The sequence below is a fragment of the Bubalus kerabau genome, chromosome 20 (genome assembly GCF_029407905.1).
Source record: "Bubalus kerabau isolate K-KA32 ecotype Philippines breed swamp buffalo chromosome 20, PCC_UOA_SB_1v2, whole genome shotgun sequence".
In the NCBI taxonomy this organism is placed as follows: Eukaryota; Metazoa; Chordata; class Mammalia; order Artiodactyla; family Bovidae; genus Bubalus; species Bubalus kerabau.
The window spans coordinates 52,594,236-52,612,672 of record NC_073643.1 but is presented as its reverse complement, the minus strand read 5'-3'; the positions used below and the strand labels follow the sequence as shown (position 1 = coordinate 52,612,672).

Below are 18,437 nucleotides of genomic sequence, written 5' to 3'. Positions count from 1 at the left end.
CCAACTGTGGGTAAGCCCCATTTCTGCCCCATCTATGGTTGAGAATTAACTGTTCATTCTTAGGACTAATTCAGCCTCACCTTCTGCCCAAGTTCTCTTCCACAGCTTCTCCAAAGCCAGCAGTGTTGCCCTCTGTATGCAAGTGGGGCCGGGCCTGTGTAAACAGAATCCACTTCCATGAAGAAGCAGAGCCCAGCCTCCAGGGATGGCATGGGCCTAGATGTGTCCCGAAAAGAGGATACATCTTTAGTGATGTCCAGTCTAGAAGTCAGTGCAAAATGGAGGACAAAAAAGGGTAGGTCCATCCCCAGTCTGTATCCCTTCCAGACATTAGAACTAGGAGAATGGTATGGCTGAGGGAAAGTGGTCTGGGGTACCTAGTTCTCTGAGGGGAGGCTGATCCTTCTGTCTCTTGGCACCCAATATATCTGGGATGGAGCTCTCTGGGATCATTCATCAGGACCAAGTCTGACTTGACCTAGACTCTGGTGGATGCTGACTGGGATCAGATGAGATGAGGTTGAAGAGACCTCAGGGTCATCCCAGGATCCAGCCCTTGCTTTCCACTTGGCATCTTTTAGCTATTTATTTGGCTGTGTCAGATCTTAGTTGTGTCTTAGTTGTGTCAGGTCTTAGCTTTGTGTCCGGCGCACAGGATCTTCGTTGTGTCATGCTCTTGTTGTGGCGCATGGACTCTCTGGTTATGGCACATGGGCTTAGTTGCTCTGAGGCATGTGGGATCTTAGTACCCTGAGCAGTGATTGAACCTGTATTCCTTGCTTTGCAAGGCAGATTCTTAACCACTGGACCACGAGGGAAGTCCCTCCATTTGGCATCTTTTCTAGCCCTGAGTGATGGCCCCTAGACCCATATCCACCAAAGCAGAGATCTGGTGAAGATCTAGATGTGAAGGAGGCCACTGGTCTTGAAGGGATCACCCCAGGAGGGAGTCTGTGTGCCAAGGAGGAAAGCTAAGGCTGGGTCTTGAGGAGTCGCTTCCTAGGGTGGGAGAGGAAGCAGGGCCTGTAAAAGACTCCAAGAGGCAGAACAAGAAACAGGAAAAAGCCAAGGTCACAAGGGGTGAAGCTTTGAAGATGCCAGCAAAATTTCAGTTACGAAAAAGATCACAGAGCCCCTCCCCCATTTTTTATGGTGTGCCATGGTGACTTTGGCAAGACCAAGTTTTGAGGACCAGTGGTAGTAGATATAAGGTTGACATTAAGGCAGTGGAACCTGTAAGAGAAGATGACTTCAAGAGTTTGATTGGAAGGAAGGGGACACTGGAGGGACTTCGGGTGCTGGGAGGGAGCTAAAGGTAGGACGCTTTCATGTGCTTAATTGCTGGAAAGGAGAGGGGGAAGAGGCCTGGAAAGGGAATAGTGAGAAATGTTAGAGGGTGTGCAGGAGAGTGTGAATACTCTGAGGAGGAAGGTACCAGTGGTTTGAGTGAGGAGCATGTTGAGAGAATGGAGTGGGAGGATGGAAGCCTTCTAGCCAGGATCTGTAATCAGCCTTGGCACCATTTCCCTGCCGGCCCTCCAACTTCATCTGCCAGGCCCTGAAAGGGACTGAAGACTCTCTGGTCATGGAGAAGGCAGGCTAAGGTATTCATGCCCCGGAGCTCCTCTCAGCCCATTTCTGATGGAGGTTTGAGAATCAGTACCTTAGCAACCCTTGCTCTGATTGGAACAATAATGTGAGGCCCATGTTCTGTGCTGGCTCCCAGAGTCCCCAGCAGGATTTGGTCGCTGTTGCCCAGAGTGGGAACTTGTTTGACACACCCTTAATTGGCTGGTTTCCCTGTCTTCTTGCCACTTCTCTGCTGGCGCTTCCTGTCCTCATTGCCCACATTAACTATGTGCATTTGTGTCTCAGTCTCCAGGTGTGCTTCTGGGGAAAATGAGGCAGACTGTCTATAAAATAGGGACAGGATGGTAGCAAGCACAAACATCCATGAGGACCTCTGCTCTTAGGTGACCACTGACCTGTACAAATGGGCCCCAGCTCACAGACTCAGCCAGTACTTTTAATGCTGAGAAGATAGGATGAGCCAGGGTCTGGGTCTAAGGTAGGTCGGCCTCTGTCACACCAACTTGCTTTGGCCTGACCCCCGAGTTGGCTAGAGGCAGGCACAGGACCGTGAGGATGGACAGTCACAAAGTGCCTTGGGTCCCAGAGTAGCCCAGGCCTTAGGCCCCACGGGATAAGCCCAGAGTGACCTGACTGGGAGGTCCGTGGCCTCTGACTCTTCATCCTTTGCTCAGGTACACTCCCCCACACAAACCGTCCCCACCCAGACCTGTGGAAGGGCCTGTCAAGTACTGAGGCTGGCACCTTCTGCTCCTCCACCCACGGCTAGCCTCGATGTGCATCACACAACCTCTTCTGTGCCCTGTCCGAGCTTGGGGAAGGGAGACCCAGCCATTGCCCCCGCCAAGTCCCAGGCCTTTCCCTAAGAGGCCTCAAGGGGGCGCCGCCGCAAAGCCTGTCGTGGGCTCTTGAGAGCGCAGTAGCGGTGGGCGGGCGCCCGCTCCCTAATTCCCCAGGTTCTCCTGGTCGGACCCTTCACGGGTGCTCCCAGGCTGGGTCCCGCTCAGAACCGCCCGCATTCTACACGTGTCGTGAGGCCCATCGCCGCTTCCTTTCTCCCCGCTGCCCGAGGTCGGACCCCAAATCCTGGGCAGGCCCAGTGTCCACGTGTCCGTCTGTCTGTTCACCCGTGTGTCGGTGACCATAGGTCGGTGCGCCCTGCTCCGGCCACGGCAGGTGCAGGGTTAAAGCAGGGGGAAGGGTTTCCCGAGTCGGGAGGGGGGACGAGGGGCGGACCCCGTCCAGCCCCGCCCCGCGCCGGAGCAGAGCCTGAACCCCGCCGGAGCCCGGCCTCAGCCCCAGCCAGAGCCGGCACCAGCGGAGCCAGAGCCGTGGACCCTGCTCCCGGCGGCGCCGGAGCCCGGGCCGGTGAGTCCCGCGGGAGCCGCGCTCAGGGGAAGTTTGGGGCGCGGGGTGTAGAGCCCCAAACACGCTCGTCAGGACCCGCCCCCCTTCCCCCCCCAAACCGCCCCCGTTACCCGAGCTGGAAGTTTGGGGCCAGGAGGCCCTGGCGCCAGGGGTCCTAGGAATATGGCCCGCCTTGGGAAAGGAGAAGACTGGGAACTTGGGGGTCTGCTGTAAAGTCCAGCTATCCATTCCTGCTGGCAACGCCCTGGACTCTGGGAACCTAGAGTCCAGTGCTCCTAGGTTCCCCAAATCACCCTCCTGCCATTTCCAGACATCAGGTCCCCGGGGACCGGGCATGGGCAGACCCCTGAGGATAGACCTTGAGGTGAAATGTGGGACTCTGGCCTCCAGCCCCTCCCCTCCCGGTTCCAGGACCCTGATCTTGGTCTTTTGTTGAGGAATGGATGGACTCTATGGGATGATTCTCAAACGGGATGTAAGGATACCGAGTCTTTTCTTTGGCAATAGGTGGGAGACCCCAATGGCTGTCCAGAGCACCCTGGAAGCCAGTAAGGGGGAGGGTCCAGTCTAACTCCACCGATGCAGAGCACCAGGGTGTGGACTGTTGAGGGGAAGGGAACGGGGCTAGTGTGTAAAGTCCTATTCTAGTTACTTTACCTCCCGCCTAGACTTAGATTCAACCAGGGAGCAGCTAGGTGAGGGCAAGGTATGGGAGGAGAGTTCCTCAAGCCCCAGAGGAAGCAGGGAAATTGCCTGGGTAATTGGGAGACTGCCCTCCTTCCCACTCCGGGAGGGAATCCACATCAGTGTGGTAGCCAGTGTGGGTGGGTCCTCCCTCTGCTTTTCCCAAGCAGTTTGGGGCCAGGGTGCTCATCAGTATCCTGGGGGGCTGGTCAGTGGCTCTGACTCTTCATTTTCCGTCTCTTCTGTAGGTGAAGACCAAGTCCCTGGACTGGCCCCACACTCCCTTATAGCCCCCTTAGAGTCAAGATGAGGCCCTATCATGCCTTTCACTGAGGCCTGCAGCCTGAGCAGATAGCATGGCCTGCCACTATAGGTGAACACCATGGCTACAGGAGGAGGCCGGGCCTTTGCTTGGCAGGTGTTCCCACCCATGCCCACCTGCCGGGTATATGGCACAGTGGCGTACCAGGATGGGCACCTGCTTGTGTTGGGGGGCTGTGGCCGGGCTGGACTGCCTTTGGACACTGCCGAGACATTGGATATGGCCTCGCACACGTGGGTGGCACTGGCGCCCCTGCCCACTGCCCGGGCTGGCGCGGCTGCTGTGGTATTGGGCAAGCAGGTGCTAGTGGTGGGCGGTGTGGATGAGGGCCAGAGTCCGGTAGCTGCTGTGGAGGCCTTCCTGGCTGACGAGGGCCGTTGGGAGCGTCGGGCCACTCTCCCTCAGGCCGCCATGGGGGTTGCAACTGTGGAGAGAGGTGAGTGGCCTCCCAGGGAAGGTCTGTCAGGTGCCCCAGTAGCCTCCATTCTTTCCTGACTTGGTCCGTTTACCTTCAGAGGCTGAGTGGGAGCTGTACATTTTGCCTAGGTGCCCTGGACATGGATTTGCCTCCTGTAGCCTTCCCTACCTAGCTTTGAGCTGGGCCAGCAGCAGGCCTGACTGAGTTTTCCAGCTGTGAGGTGGGACTCAGAGCCCTGGCTAGCCGCCAGCATGATGGGAGGGCCAGGCCGCCTCCCTGCCCCATTCCTCCTCTCTGAGACCAGAAGGGGTGGCCCAATAGCTCCCATAGTTATAAATAGTCTGGGAGGGGAGGAGGGGACCAGGGCCTTGGCTCAGAGCCCAGCGAGTGCTTACATTCCTCGCGCCACACAAACAAACCTGGGAGATGGAGATGGACAAAAGCCAAGCTGGCCTGGAGGCAGTTGCCATGGAAGCCCTTAGCTGACTGGCCATCTCCCCAAGGCGCTCAGACTTGCCCCCTGCTGACTCTGAGGCTGTCACGGGGCAAGAACCTTCTCTAGTGACAGGACAGGGTACAAAAGTGCTCGCAGGAGGCTCGTGGACAGCACCCTCATCCTGCAGGCCCAGGCTCCTTCTCCCAGTCCCCCAGCTGATCCCACACCCCCTCCCCAGTCTGAGCTCCCTGTTTAACAGATCTCCATTTGGCCCCCACCCCTGGCTTAAACCACTCCCCCCCCTTCCCCCATGATAATTCCCACCTTGTGGCCTCCAGGTCTGACCACGGTCCTGCTTGGATGCCAGACTTGGTTGCCATAGCGTCTCCAGGGAGACGGAGACAGATTATAATTAGATCAACTGCCTCCTGCTCTTCACTTGAAGGGGGCCTGGCCAGAGTGGGGATCCTAGCTCTCCCAGCCCCCACACCACGAAGGCAGGAGGGTTTCTGCTGCTAGAGAGGGTTACTTACCATAAATAGGTGTGCCCCAAGCCACCCCCAGGCCTGACCAGGGCAATTGTCAGGGTGGAGGACTGTGGCCAGGCCCAGGGATAGTCTGTGTTACTCTTTTCTCTGCAGATGGTATGGTGTATGCATTGGGGGGAATGGGCCCTGACACGGCCCCCCAGGCCCAGGTTCGGGTGTATGAACCCCGCCGGGACTGCTGGCTGTCGCTGCCCTCGATGCCCACACCCTGCTATGGGGCCTCTACCTTCCTGCATGGAAACAAGATCTATGTCCTGGGTAAGGACCTGGGGATGTGCCAAAGTGGTTTGAAGTCCAGAAGCTTCAAATTTATCCCTATAGGTTAGTCTGGAATGGTGGGACAAGAGCAGCTTTGTTGGGTTGAGTCAGGGTTGCTCTGAGGCTCTTTCAGTGGCCCTGCTAAGGCTGGAAAACCAAAGCCCAGTGCCTAAGGATCTTTGGGGTTGATCCATTCTCTGGTATGCACACAGCTGGGTATGGGTGGCTGGGGCGGGCAGTGGTAAAGGCTCAGCAACCTGGTAAAAGAAGGGCCTGCCAGGCCCACCCCGACTAGGGCTGCCTCCCAGGTGCCCCAATTCCATTGGCAGGGGGCCGCCAAGGCAAGCTCCCAGTGACTGCTTTTGAGGCCTTTGATCTGGAGGCCCGTACCTGGACCCGACACCCAAGCCTGCCCAGCCGCCGGGCCTTTGCCGGCTGTGCCATGGCCGAAGGCAGCGTCTTTAGCCTGGGTGGCCTGCAGCAGCCCGGGCCCCACAATTTCTACTCCCGCCCACACTTTGTCAACACTGTGGAGATGTTCGACCTGGAGCATGGTGAGCAGTGGTTGGTGTGGGCTACCCTCCCACTCTCCATGGGATGGAGGGGTGCAGAGTGCGTGAGGGGGCTAGCCCTCACCTCCTCACCTCTCCTGCAGGCTCCTGGACCAAGCTGCCCCGCAGCCTGCGCATGAGGGACAAGAGAGCTGACTTTGTGGTTGGCTCGCTTGGGGACCACGTCGTGGCCATTGGGGGCCTTGGTAAGTCTCTGTGGGGCTTGGGATAGGAGGGGAGCCCGAGACAGGAAGCAGTAGCCCTCCACATGAGCACCACCTCCTGCCCTTCTCTAGGTACTACAGGGGTCAGGACTTCATGAGTTTTCCTTTCCCAACCAGTCAGTGGGTAGTCTACCTGGCTCAGCCTTTGGGGTGTCTCTCAGCACCTAACTGTGGGTTCTGTAGTGGCAGGGGCCCAGAAGATAGAAACAGGACAAATGACCACTGAATGAATGGAGAAGTAGGAATGTGAATGAATAGATGAATGAGTAATGAAGTGGGGGCAATGGGTAGCAAGGCCTTGGGTATCCCATCCTGGGGCAGTGTATGCTGGGCCATGCTGTGGGCTTAGGGAGCAAACGAGCTACAGCTGTTGCAGCCTGTGCCCTTTACACGCTCTGTCTCCTTCTGGCAGGAAACCAGCCGTGTCCCCTGGGCTCTGTAGAGGGTTTCAGCCTGGCACGGCGCCGCTGGGAGGCCCTGCCAGCTATGCCCACAGCCCGCTGCTCCTGTTCTAGTCTGCAGGCTGGGCCTCGGCTGTTTGCCATCGGGGGTGTGGCCCAGGGTCCCAGTCAGGCTGTGGAGGCCCTGTGTCTGCGTGATGGGGTCTGAGTGCCTGATGGGACCTGTCCACAGGAGAAGTTCTGTGCCAGGAGCAGGTGTCTGTGGTTCCTTTCGCTGCTCAGAAAGCTCACTGTGGCTCTGTGGGGTGAGGGAGGCACAGGGCGGGGCACTTGAGACGCTGCCCCTGGGACGTGGGGGTGGCCTTCATCTTTAGCACAGGACACACAGACCCTTTGACCCACCTTTACTCCCATCCATTCGTGGACCATGATGCCCAGCTCCACCCTTGCTCTGGAAACTACTGGGCCTCTGACCAACTGGGAAGTGGGAGAGGGCAGAGTTGGCCTCCTGCCCCACGGCTCGGTGCCTGCCTGGAGTTGATCAGGCCCACCCCAATGGCTATTCCTGAAAACTCCTCGCTGTCAGCCTGCCTGGAAGACCCCAGTGGACCCAGAAGAGTTCAGAGAGGGCGGGAACACAGAGGGGTGTAGGCGTCGATGTGGGGACCTCCAGAGGGCCAGAAGAACATTGACTGTGGGCCCTTCACACTGCTGGCTGTGTGACTTCGGGCAAGTCACTTCACCTCTCTGTGCCTCAGCATCCTCATCTGTAAATAGGGACCTCGGGGACCTTCCTGCCCAGCCTACCTCACAGGGCTGTTGTGAGGACCCGGGGGTTCAGATGTGGAAGTAAAAGTGCTGCTAACTCTGGCTTGTGGCCTCTGCTGTGGACTCCTATGTTACCCCTGTGTCCCTGGCTCTCTTCTGGGGACCTCAGATTTCCTAGGGATGGGGGTCTAGAGGAGCCTTTAGGATCTGGCCTCAACCCTCAAAGGGTTCTGGTGTGTGTCTCAGCCCCACCAAAGCCTGCGCTCCTCTTCTGTGACTTGGATGACCACCCTCTCCCACTGCCCTGGGTGTTAGAGCTCACAGAACAAATACCATAGAATTAAGATGACCTCCAGATCCATGTCACACAGCATCACCTCCGTGGTGGTGGTGGGGGTGGGGGTCCAGTGGGGGTTGGGTCCTTCTGTACCAGCTCTGGGGAAGCTGTCTCTTAGGCATGGCAGTGTGGCCACTCACCAGATGCCCTGGAGGCAGTAGCCTCCCAGAAAAAGCAAAGCTGCCAGCCCCGGCCTCCTCCTCCACTCTTTGCTGCCCACCAGTAGGGGCTGCCAACTCTGCTTTCCCTGAAACCATCCTGATTGAGGAAGGTTCACGGTTGGGTTTGTGGCCAGAACGGATTTGGGGTCCTGGAACCCACCTGCTGTGTCCAAGGTAACCCTCATGGACCATTAGCCTGGGCCGTTAGCACAAGGTGCCACGGCACAAGCAACAGAGGAGGCAGCCAGAGGGCCCATCTTACTGTTCTCCAGCCTCTGAGACCTCTCGGGCTGCAAGCACAGACAGGCCTCTGGGTCAGCCATCCTTGTTTAATGTTCTGGACCAGTTTAGACACTCAGACACCCCAGCATGAAGATAATGCTGCAGCAGCTTGGGTCTGGGGATCCCCTGGAGGTCAGGCAGTGTGTTGGTGACTGGGGTCTGGGGGCCCACATTGTCGCTGCCACAGTGGCCACCCCGGGATGGCTGGCAGAAATTCTGCTGGTAGGTGGTGTTAACGTGGAGAGGCTGGATCTGCACAAAGTGGACAAGGCGCTGGGGGAGGTCCCCGAGTCCTGGCCCTGACCGGAATTCGGTCTGGTAGGAGGATTCGAGGGGCCGCGGCTGGCGCAACTCCAGTTCACAGGGTGCCCAGCGCAGGAAGGTATGCTGCTGCCACAGGCGCTCCAAGTCTTTCCGCCTTCCGATTCCCTGCAGCAGGCAATAGGGGCCCTTCTCAACGGTACGGGCCCTTGGCCCACAGTCTTGGCACCAGGTGATGCCTTGGGCCCCTCCTACACCCCAGCAGGCCTGGTGATGCCTGGCCTCCCTGGCCTGTACCCCAGACTCTCTGAACTGCATCCCAGCCATGCCTTCCATTCCAGAGTGAATGGAGCCCCAGAAAGTCAGTGGCCCCTAGGATGTTTGCACATTATCAGGCAAATTGGTGGAGGAAGCCAAAGCAGAGGGACCTCTGTTTGGGGAATGGCTGTTTGCCAGGGGAAAGAGGTTATCAGGCAGACAGACACTCCTCTGGATAAAGGAGCCTGCTCTGCCCACCAGGTCTTATCCCCTCCACCCTACCTCAATTTCAACCTAGGCTGGAGGGCTGCCCATTCTCCTTCCTCTCTCCAGCACTCACCTTGTCAAAGGAAGTGCGGTTGTCATGCTTGGAGAAGAAGTGTTGCTGTGGTGACTGCTTGAAAGACAGAAAGAAAGAGGGTGAATAGGGAAAAATGATGCTTAGCTGTCCCTAATATGCTACCTGAAGGTCCCATAATGGAGAGACGTTGCCAGGAGCCACCACCCCTAAACTGCCAACACCCTGAAAGGGCAGATACAAATTAAAGCAACAGCTTATTCCTGGAACATCTCATCCCAGCACTTGCCCCCAAAGCAGAAGCCTTTGGGGTCTCTGATTGAGAGAGCAGCTGAGGCATCTTACTGGACATCCTTCATCAGTGGGGCAGTGCTTTAAGTTTCACACCGGGCCTCTAACCCTAGATCGTTCACGACTAGGCTCCAGCTCTCTCCTCTTTTACTGTCTCATCAGTGACCCAGGCTCTTGGCCCTAAATATTATACTACCTGGAAACGGACATTTTTCTCGATAGCTTGAGCTCTCTCCTGAACTTCAGACTAATTAGCCAACTGCCTGCTCCATATTTCCATGTAAATGTCTAACAGACATCTCCAAACACGTGTCTTGGTTCTGGATCATTTCGCAAAACCACCCCACTGACAGGCTCCCCAAGCTCAGGTCACGACAGTTAGATCTTGCCAAACACCCCAGAGGCCGCTTGATTCTTTTCTTTCATACCCTGAATCCAGCGTGCCAGGAAATCCTATTGATACTTCCTTCAATATGTACCCAGATCAGACCACTTCTCATCATGGCCACTGCCTTCTCTGGTCTAAGCCACATTCTTCTGATGCCTGAATACTGCAAGAGCTTCCCACTTGGTGTCCCTTCTTCCAGCCTTGCCCCTCCAGCCTACTGTCCTCTTAGCAGGTAAAATAACTCTTAATATGTAAGTCAGATCACACTCCTGGTTTGCCAAAAATCAATAGTTCCTCATGTTTATAAAAGTCAAAGCCATCATAGTGGTCCATGAGACCCACATGATATTGATTTCTTCACTACCTCCAGCCACACTGCATCCTCACTGCTCTTCAAACACTCTAGCTACTTCCACCTCAGACCTTTGAACTACCTCTTACTTCTGCCTGGGACTCTTCTCCTGGCTGGCCATGACTCCCTCTCACCTGTTACTTGGGAGGCCTTCCTTGACCACTAGAGTTCCATCGCCCCAACCCTGCATTTTTCACCTTCTAACATATTGTATGACTATATATGTTGCTATTCATCTGATGCCCCTGCCTAGAACACAAGTGCCTCATGGGTAAGGTCTGTCTTACTCACATCTGTAACTCCAGCACTGAGCTTGGCACTGTGCTCAATACATATTTGCTGTTAAATCAATGAACAAGGAAGGGACTTCCCTGGTGGTTCAGTGGCTAAGATTCTGAGCTCCCAAGGCAGGGGGCCTGGGTTCAATCCGTGGTCAGGGAATGAGATCTCACATGGGAACTAAGAGTTCCCATGCCACAATTAAAGATCCCACATGCTTCAGTGAGGGGCTTCCCTGGTAGCTCAGCTGGTAAAGAATCCACCTGCAACACAGGAGACCCTGGTTCAATTCCTGGGTCAGGAAGATCTGCTGGAGAAGGGATAGGTTACCCACTCTAGTATTCATGGGCTTCCCTGGTGGCTCAGCTGGTAAAGAATCCACCTGCAATGTGGGAGACTCGGGTTCACTCCCTCAGTTGGGAAGATCCCCTGGAGAAGGGAACAGCTACCCACTCCAGTATTCTGGCCGGGAGAATTCCATGGACTGTATGGTTGCAAAGAATCTGACATGACTGAGTGACTTTCACTTTCACATGCTTCAATGAAGATCAAAGGTTTTTTGTTTTTAATAAGATCTTTCATGCTGTAAGACACAGCACAGTCCAATAAATAAATGTTTTTTTTAAATAATATTATTTTAAAAAAGAACCTACTATATAGCACAGGGAACTCTAAGTAATACTCTGTAATGACCTATATGGGAATAGAATCTAAAGAAGAGTGGATATATATACATGTGTAACTGATTCACCATGATGTACAGCAGAAACACAACATTGTAAATCAACTATACTCCAATAAAAATTATTTTTAAAAAAGATTTTATAGATTTTTTTTTGATGCACCACATGGCTTATGGGGTCTTTGCTCTCCAACCAGAGATTGAATCCCGGGCCCTCAGCAGTGACAGGATGGAGTCCTAACCACTGGACCACGAGGGAATTCCAAGACTTTATAGATCTTAATACACACACAAATGGGAAATTTGAATGAGAGAGGTGGATTACATCCGTGTCAATGTCCTCGTGGTGATAGTCTATTATAGATTTGCAAAATGTTACCACTCAGGGAAACTGGGCAAGTCATAAAAGGGATCTCTCTTTACAACTTCTTCCAACTGCCTATGAATCTACAGTCATCTCAATAAAAATTTCAATTAAAAAATCCGGGGGTCTGGGGTATATTCCAACTGCCCCCTCCCCAGATTCTTCCTGCATCTCTATCCTTAGCCACGGAACTGTACACAGCCCTAGAATGTGGATGCCTCGGCTGTTGAAGGCAGCTCTGACTTTGGAAACTCACTAGTCTTACAGTGACAGGATAATCTATCAACTCCCACTGACTTGAGTTTTATTCTCACAACTGTGGGAGCCTGGTGAAAAGTGCAGTCATTTCCTCTCCGCCCAGGCAGTTCAGAGTATTCTTGTCCCCAAGGAGAATTTCATCTGCATCTTTGCTTCTAAACCACCAAGGGCTCCTTTTCCACTCGGGTAGTAAAGCCCATGGCCTCTGAGCAGATAGGGCTTGGGCTAGGATACAAGCTGAAGAGCCCTTGGGGGAGAAGTAGGTTTCCTGGATGGGTCAGTGTTTGCCTGTGGGAGGGCTAGGAGGCCCTGTGGAGGCTGAACAGCATGCAGTTAGGGGGCTACTGAGTTGGGGGGGGCGCTCTGTGGCAGACTGAGGTATGGTGGGGATGGGGCAGAGACAGGGACACACAGCAATCACGGTATGACAGGACCTGCCTCCAACCATAAGGCCCTGGCATTCTGGTCTGACCTGGAGAACAAATAAGCCCAGGATCACATCTCCCAAGAGTCAGGCAGATGAAGGCTAGAAATAAATTAATCTGGTTTAGAAGAAAAAAAGAGTAAAAAGAAAAAAGAATTTTCTTGCATCTGAATGACAAAATTCATATCTGCCCCAAACTAAAGGTAAATGGATGCCACATATTGGAAAGGTTTTCAACAAGAATAGCTGCAGTCAGCTAGCTGACACCTGGTATCTCTCAGCAAATAAGGGGGTATAAAATGTGCATCTTCCCAGAGCAGTTCCACTAATTAAAACAGCTTTAGATCTAGAGTCAGGAGACCTGGCATTTGTACAACCTAAAGCCCAAGACACATAGATCATGCTATTTGGGGTTGATGATAATGCCAGCATATAACAAGTCTTGACTTTAATCAAAACAGGTCCCCAAATATGTCCCCTACTCTGTTCCTGGGGGGACAGGTTGAGAGGACATTCAGGTCTTTGGGATGAGAGCTACCGCTGAGGACTATAACAGACACCAAGCAGGACGTGCCCAGGTTGCCTCTGTCCCTGCGCTGCCCAGATCTCATCATTCTCTCAGGGGAGGTGGCCCCAGACTGGCAGTCTGGAGTCGCATTTGGGCCTGGCTCAGTACACAGTGAAAGACAGCCCTTCCAAATGAGCACGGTGAGGAAGCTCAGGCTCTGCGGCATGGCAGACTCCAAGACCCTGCTCCTGGCCTGGGAAAGCAATTTGTAGCGAATCCAGATGGCGGAGGGAGTAGGACCTGGCTGGAGGCCGGAAGCAAGAAGCTGCAGTGGGCGGGGCAGGTTCCAGGTACACCTCCAGGTCCCTCCTCCACCCTGCTCTTTCCCAGGAGTCTGATGTGAACTCAGTTCTCACCAGGCTGACTTCCCTTGGACCTGAAAGGAAGCCGGAGAGGAGATGGAGGAGAGGAAGGAGATCTTTCTTCTCCTGGCTCCCTTTCAGGACAGCCCTCCCTTGCCTGTGTCTTACCACTTCTCTCAGGATGGCCCTCTCCACACCACTCTCTCCTGGGTTCTAGAAGCCATGCCTTCCACTTGCCCCTTCAGGCCCAGCAGTACTGGCCACTTTGTTGTTACCACCCTGTGAGACTGCCTTCCCCTGAAGCCCCCAGACCTACCCCTATATATGAATGCGCTCCTGAGTGCTCCCGTTTTGAGTTGGCTTTTTGCTGTTGGGCCACTGACTGACGCTCAACGCTCTCTCCTTGTCTCTAGGCCTGGAAGCATGGAGGGCATAGGAGTCCGGCACCCCTCTCCTGTTATCCGGAAGCCTCTTGCAGCCACTCTAGGTCACTTCTGCCATCACTCCTTCCAGTCCTCCTTGATCACACATGGAGGTGAACGTGTGCATGCGTGTGTGCTAACTAAATTGCTTCAGTTGTGTCTGACTCTGTGTGACCCTATGGACTGCAGCCTGCTAGGCCCCTCTGTCCATGGGAGTCTCCAGGCAAGAATACGGGAGTGGGTTGCCATGCCCTTTTCCAGGGAATCTTCTCGACCCAGGGATTAAACTTGGGTCTTCCACCTTGTAAGCAGATTCTTTACCTTTGGAGCCACTAAGGAAGCCCATAGGGGTGGATACCTGCCACTTTCCATGCTGTTCTCCTGATCAGAGGAGGCTTCCTTCTCATTCCTGAGCCCCTGGACTATGAGGCTGACTGTGAGCTAGGCCACTGACTTTTAGGGCATCAGGGAATTCATGCTGAAGGACAGTTGTCTGCAAAACTCAAGGCTTACTTCTTGGGTTCTGGAGGCTCTCACTCCATGATCACCCATCCCACCTTGGCCTTGATCCTTCCTCCATTTAGAAGGAGCAGTGAGCAGCACTGTCCAGCCCGGTACCAGCTCTTATGCACCCTATCTGTCGGGGGAAGATCTGACATTTCAGGGACAAGGGCCCAGGCCTCATGCAAGTCCTGGGGATAGGCTGGCCTTGGGTGTCAGTTCAGCTGTGGTTGGGCTGAGGATGTTGCTCTTGCGGCCTGAGAGCAGCAGAATGTGGCCCAGCTGCTTGCAGGGCTGCTTCCTACCTGACAGCGCTGCAGGAACACTGCTGGAGGCTGGGGCTTGGCTGCAAGGCGGTATTCTCGAGCACTGTCACTCCTGAATTGGCCTCTGTAGTGCCCATAGAAGCCACTGTTGTGCTGTAACAAGGCAGGCTTGAGGGTGAATCCTACCCAAAGCCCCCTCCCAAGTCTTAGACCTCCCAGGCTAGAAGACTTTCCTGGGCTTTCCTGACAGAATAAAAAGAATCAGAGGAGGAGGGACACCCTGGAGAGGAGCCAACAGAGGAATGTCTCCATCCATCATTAGAACAGTTGGCCTCAGCTGTGCTGGGCAACTTGGGAGGGTTATGTGTGTAAGCAAAGGATTCCTTCCTTTCTTCTTCTCACCTCCCTCTCTCCTCTCTCTGTCTCCCTTCCCTCCTTCCTCTCCTTCCTCTCTTCCTTCCTCTGTCTCTCTTTCTTCAGAGCATCCTAATATGGGCTGGCAACTTGCAGCAGTGAAAAGACAGAAAGACCCGGCTCCTGTGAACCTTTCTTTTGGGGAGGAAGTAAGACAAGTGACTAGAGTCAGGAAAGAAAGAACATGATGACTGCATCCAGAGTGACAGGCAGCAGGGGACTGCGTCTCATGACAATGGGGGTGGTACCTGAACGTGAGGAGGAATCAGTCACGTAAGGAGCAAAGAGCATCCTATGTGTGAGAACTGCAAGTGCCAAGATTCAGAAGGCAGAGAGAGACTTGTGTTGGAAGAACCAAAAAAAAAAAAAAGAGAGAGAGAGAGAAACAACAACAAAAAAAGGCCTTATTGACTAAAAAAGACTGTGAGCAAGACGAAGAAAAGTGAGGCGGTCAGGGAGGGACAGGGCCTGGATTGGATTAGGAACATGGATTCTAAGAGCAAGGGAAGACCTCAGTAATGGAGGGAACCAGATGGGTTCTGAGTTGGGGTGACTTAGGAAGCACTGAGCAGAGTTTTGAGAACAGGGACACTATCTAGTGGTGAGGTCCTTTCCTGAGGGATCTGAGAGGAAGTTCCCTTCCTTATTCTCCCTGCATTAATAAAGGTCACAGGTCCCTGAAGAGCAAAGATTAAATTGATCCATATTCTGCACCTGTTGATAAAGTCATGAACACCTGTTTGTCACACACTTTGCTATTCTGGGGCGAACAGTGCGCCATCTGAAACTAGAACGGATGAACTTTCCAAAAGAAGTACTTCACCAAAAGTGGATACTTTTGGAGAGAATTTCAGAGACAAGGACTGGCAGAAGACAGAAATGAGCACCCATCAGGGGTATAAGAAGCTGTATTGTACTGATGTCATGAGGCTTACAACATGGTTGACCATGTCTTGCCAGGGAAGTCCTGTGGCCCGACCTCATTGTTCTCAGCGCTCCCTGGAGAGGATAGTCGGTCTAGCCCACTCCACAATCACAGCCCTGAGCAGAAAGAACCTGTCCCAAGCTGGCCTCTGGCCATCAAAATAGGCTTCTTATCTTTTCATCCCACTGAGGGCTTAGGTCATCCAACTTGTCTGTCCATCCTTCTACTACTGTCAGACCTTCCTCTCTATTCAGTTTATTTCAACAGTATTTACTGGGCCTTGACTGTATTCCAGGCATGGGACATAGGGCTAGAAGGAAAAAGTCTTTACCCTCAAGATGTTCCCGGTCTAGAGAACAGTCAAACTACACAAGTTTTGGAAGATCAAACAAAAGACTGGGAATAAATGGGGTGGCAAGAGGACTAAGAGGATCACCTAATCCAGGCCTGAGACCAGGACACAAGGAAGGGGGCATGGTGTCAGGAAGAATAGGTCAGCTCTAGGGGGCCCACAGAATGGCAGAGCAGGAACGGGCAGTTGGGGGGTCCTCCTCTAGCCTGGAGGCTAGATAAAACCCTTCTCACTTTACTTCCTTGAGTCATTCAAATTTCAGGTACTACCCCAGGGCCAGGGGCTAGGATTAATTGTAAAGTGCATTCTTACCCAGGAGCCTACTAAAGCACTTTGCATCTTTCCAGGAAAGGAGCAGAAAAGATAAACTTTCCTCTTGTCTTTTTCAGGCTACTTCTGGAGAAGGAGCATCTCAGCAGGTCAATTTCTTGTTGCTTAGTGACAAAGGGAGGTTGTGACTACACAATGCTCCTGATTGTTGAGGCAGTGCCCAGCCTGCTACTCTCTTTGTGCTTTCTGCTTTGTTCTTCTCTTTGAGAGAAACCTGCCCCTCAGCACTAAAACCTGCCTCTCAGCTTGGGAGAGTTCTTATATAGAGAAACATATAAGGCTTCACAGTGGAGTCTGATGAACTCACAATGAAATAGCAAAGAACATTTTAGAGGCAAATCCTGTATTTTTAAAACTGTAACCATACTGCCAGGGATATAAATTTAGAATACATTTCATGGAGTCAGAAGAAATGCTAAAAGGACTGGTGGCTTTTAGGATAAAAATGCTGCTTCAGAATAAGGCTCCGTCAAGTTCTCAGGAGTTTGTGGTAACCGAGAACAGTAACTGTTGGCAGGTGAATGTTACAAGGTCCCAAGTGAAGGAGGAGAGAGCATAACAGTGGAGCAAAAAATATCTGCAGCATGAAAATATCTGACACCATGGTTCCATTCCAAGCTAGCCTTAGGCAGATTATTGTCTCTCTCATTTATAACATAGGCATGTGAACATTTCACTCCCTTTTCTGACATGAAGAAGCTAGTGAGGAGCCTCTAAAAATGTGCCGGTGAAAAGTTCAACAACAGGAAACACTCAGTAGGGCTTGTGTCATTGGCACAAGCCCTACTAGCCAGAAAATCCACCCTATTAGTATAGTTACTCTGGAGATCCCCTCCCACATGTATTCACAACTACAGGAAGTTCATTGCTATATCTGTATAGGGGAAGAACTATAAAAAGCCTGAATGGTTATCTAGAGCACAATGAGAAAACTGGCCTATAATTACACAATAAAACATTGGAGTTGCCATAAATCAGCTACAGATACTTGAATCCATAGAGATAAATCTTAAAAATGGTAAGTCAAGTAGTTGTAGAGGGAATTCCCTGGCAGTACAGTGGTTAGGAGTTGGCGCATTCACTGCCAAGGGCCCAGGTTCAATCCCTCATAGGGAACTAAGATCCCATAAAAGGTGAGATATGGCCAAACAAACAAACAAACAAAAAATTGTATCATTTGACACAATTTGATTTATGTATATACCTATGAAACATAACCATGATCAAGAAGCAAACATATCTTTCACCCTCAACTTTATTTTTGCCCATTGGTATTCCTTCTCTAGGGCATTCATTGGCCTCAGGCAACTGCTGAGGCTGTCTTTCTATTATGATAGATTAACTTGCATTTTCTAGAACTTTATGTAAATGGAATCATTCAGTATGTGTTCTTTTGTGAATTTGTCTTCTCACTCAGTATAATTATTTTGAGAACTATCCATGTCATTGTACCTGTCAGCTGTTTATTCCTTTTTATTGCTTAGTAGTTTTCCATTGTGTAGATATGCCAGATCTCTCCTCTTGCTCTTTTTTTTAATAATTTATTTTTTTAAATAGGTTTAATCTTTTAATTTTAGGCTCACTGAAAAATGGAGCAGAATGTCCACAGATTTCTCATATACTTTCTGCTCCCACACATGTGTACATTTATTATAAATGCTGATCCAAGAGCAACACATCATTATCACCCAAAGTCCAAGGATTACCTTAGAGTTCACTTCTGGTGAGGTACCTTCTATGGATTTGGACAAATGTATAATATATAATGATGTGTATGCACCATTATATTAGGTTGGTGCAAAAGTAGTTGAAGTTTTGCATTGCTGAAAGTTGTCATTTGATATTGGAATACATTTTTAAATAAATGTGGTTGTTATACATCATTTTAATATGTATTTCTTCCTTTATGTGTTTTTGCTAATGACTTATTGTCATTTATTTTATATTTATTTTAGACCAGGGAAATGATGTCAGACAAGAAGCAAATTTGAGCAATTTTCTAACTCGAGTTCAAAATGGTTTGTAAAGCAGCAGACACAAGATCAATGATGCATTTGGCCCAGGAACTGCTAATGAACGTACAGTGCAGTGGTGGTTCAAGAAGTTTTGCAAAAGAGACAAGAGCCTTGAAGATGAGGAGCACACTGGTCAGCC

At 52.0% G+C, this 18,437-nt stretch overlaps 2 protein-coding genes across 3 annotated transcripts; one reads left to right on the top strand and one right to left on the bottom strand.

Moving 5' to 3' along the window:
• Positions 1-2,822: 2,822 nt before the first annotated feature.
• KLHDC8B (kelch domain containing 8B) lies at positions 2,823-7,916 on the top strand. Of its 2 annotated transcripts, XM_055557358.1 has the most exons (7): positions 2,917-2,958; positions 3,370-3,433; positions 3,891-4,400; positions 5,460-5,624; positions 5,954-6,178; positions 6,280-6,381; positions 6,812-7,916. In XM_055557358.1, the coding sequence occupies exons 3-7, from the start codon at positions 4,025-4,027 to the stop codon at positions 7,006-7,008; spliced, it is 1,065 nt and encodes a 354-aa protein (XP_055413333.1). In that variant the 5' UTR covers positions 2,917-2,958; positions 3,370-3,433; positions 3,891-4,024; the 3' UTR covers positions 7,009-7,916. The 2 variants fall into 2 exon arrangements, with proteins under 2 accessions (XP_055413332.1, XP_055413333.1); XM_055557357.1 differs by lacking the exon at positions 3,370-3,433 and having other exon boundaries at positions 2,823-2,958.
• Positions 7,917-8,377: 461 nt separating this feature from the next.
• C20H3orf84 (chromosome 20 C3orf84 homolog) lies at positions 8,378-15,626 on the bottom strand. The gene is made up of 4 exons (XM_055557687.1): positions 15,612-15,626; positions 14,302-14,415; positions 9,208-9,261; positions 8,378-8,798 (listed from the first exon to the last, which is right to left on the bottom strand). The coding sequence occupies exons 1-4, from the start codon at positions 15,624-15,626 to the stop codon at positions 8,382-8,384; spliced, it is 600 nt and encodes a 199-aa protein (XP_055413662.1). The 3' UTR covers positions 8,378-8,381.
• Between the last annotated feature and the right edge of the window lie 2,811 nt (positions 15,627-18,437).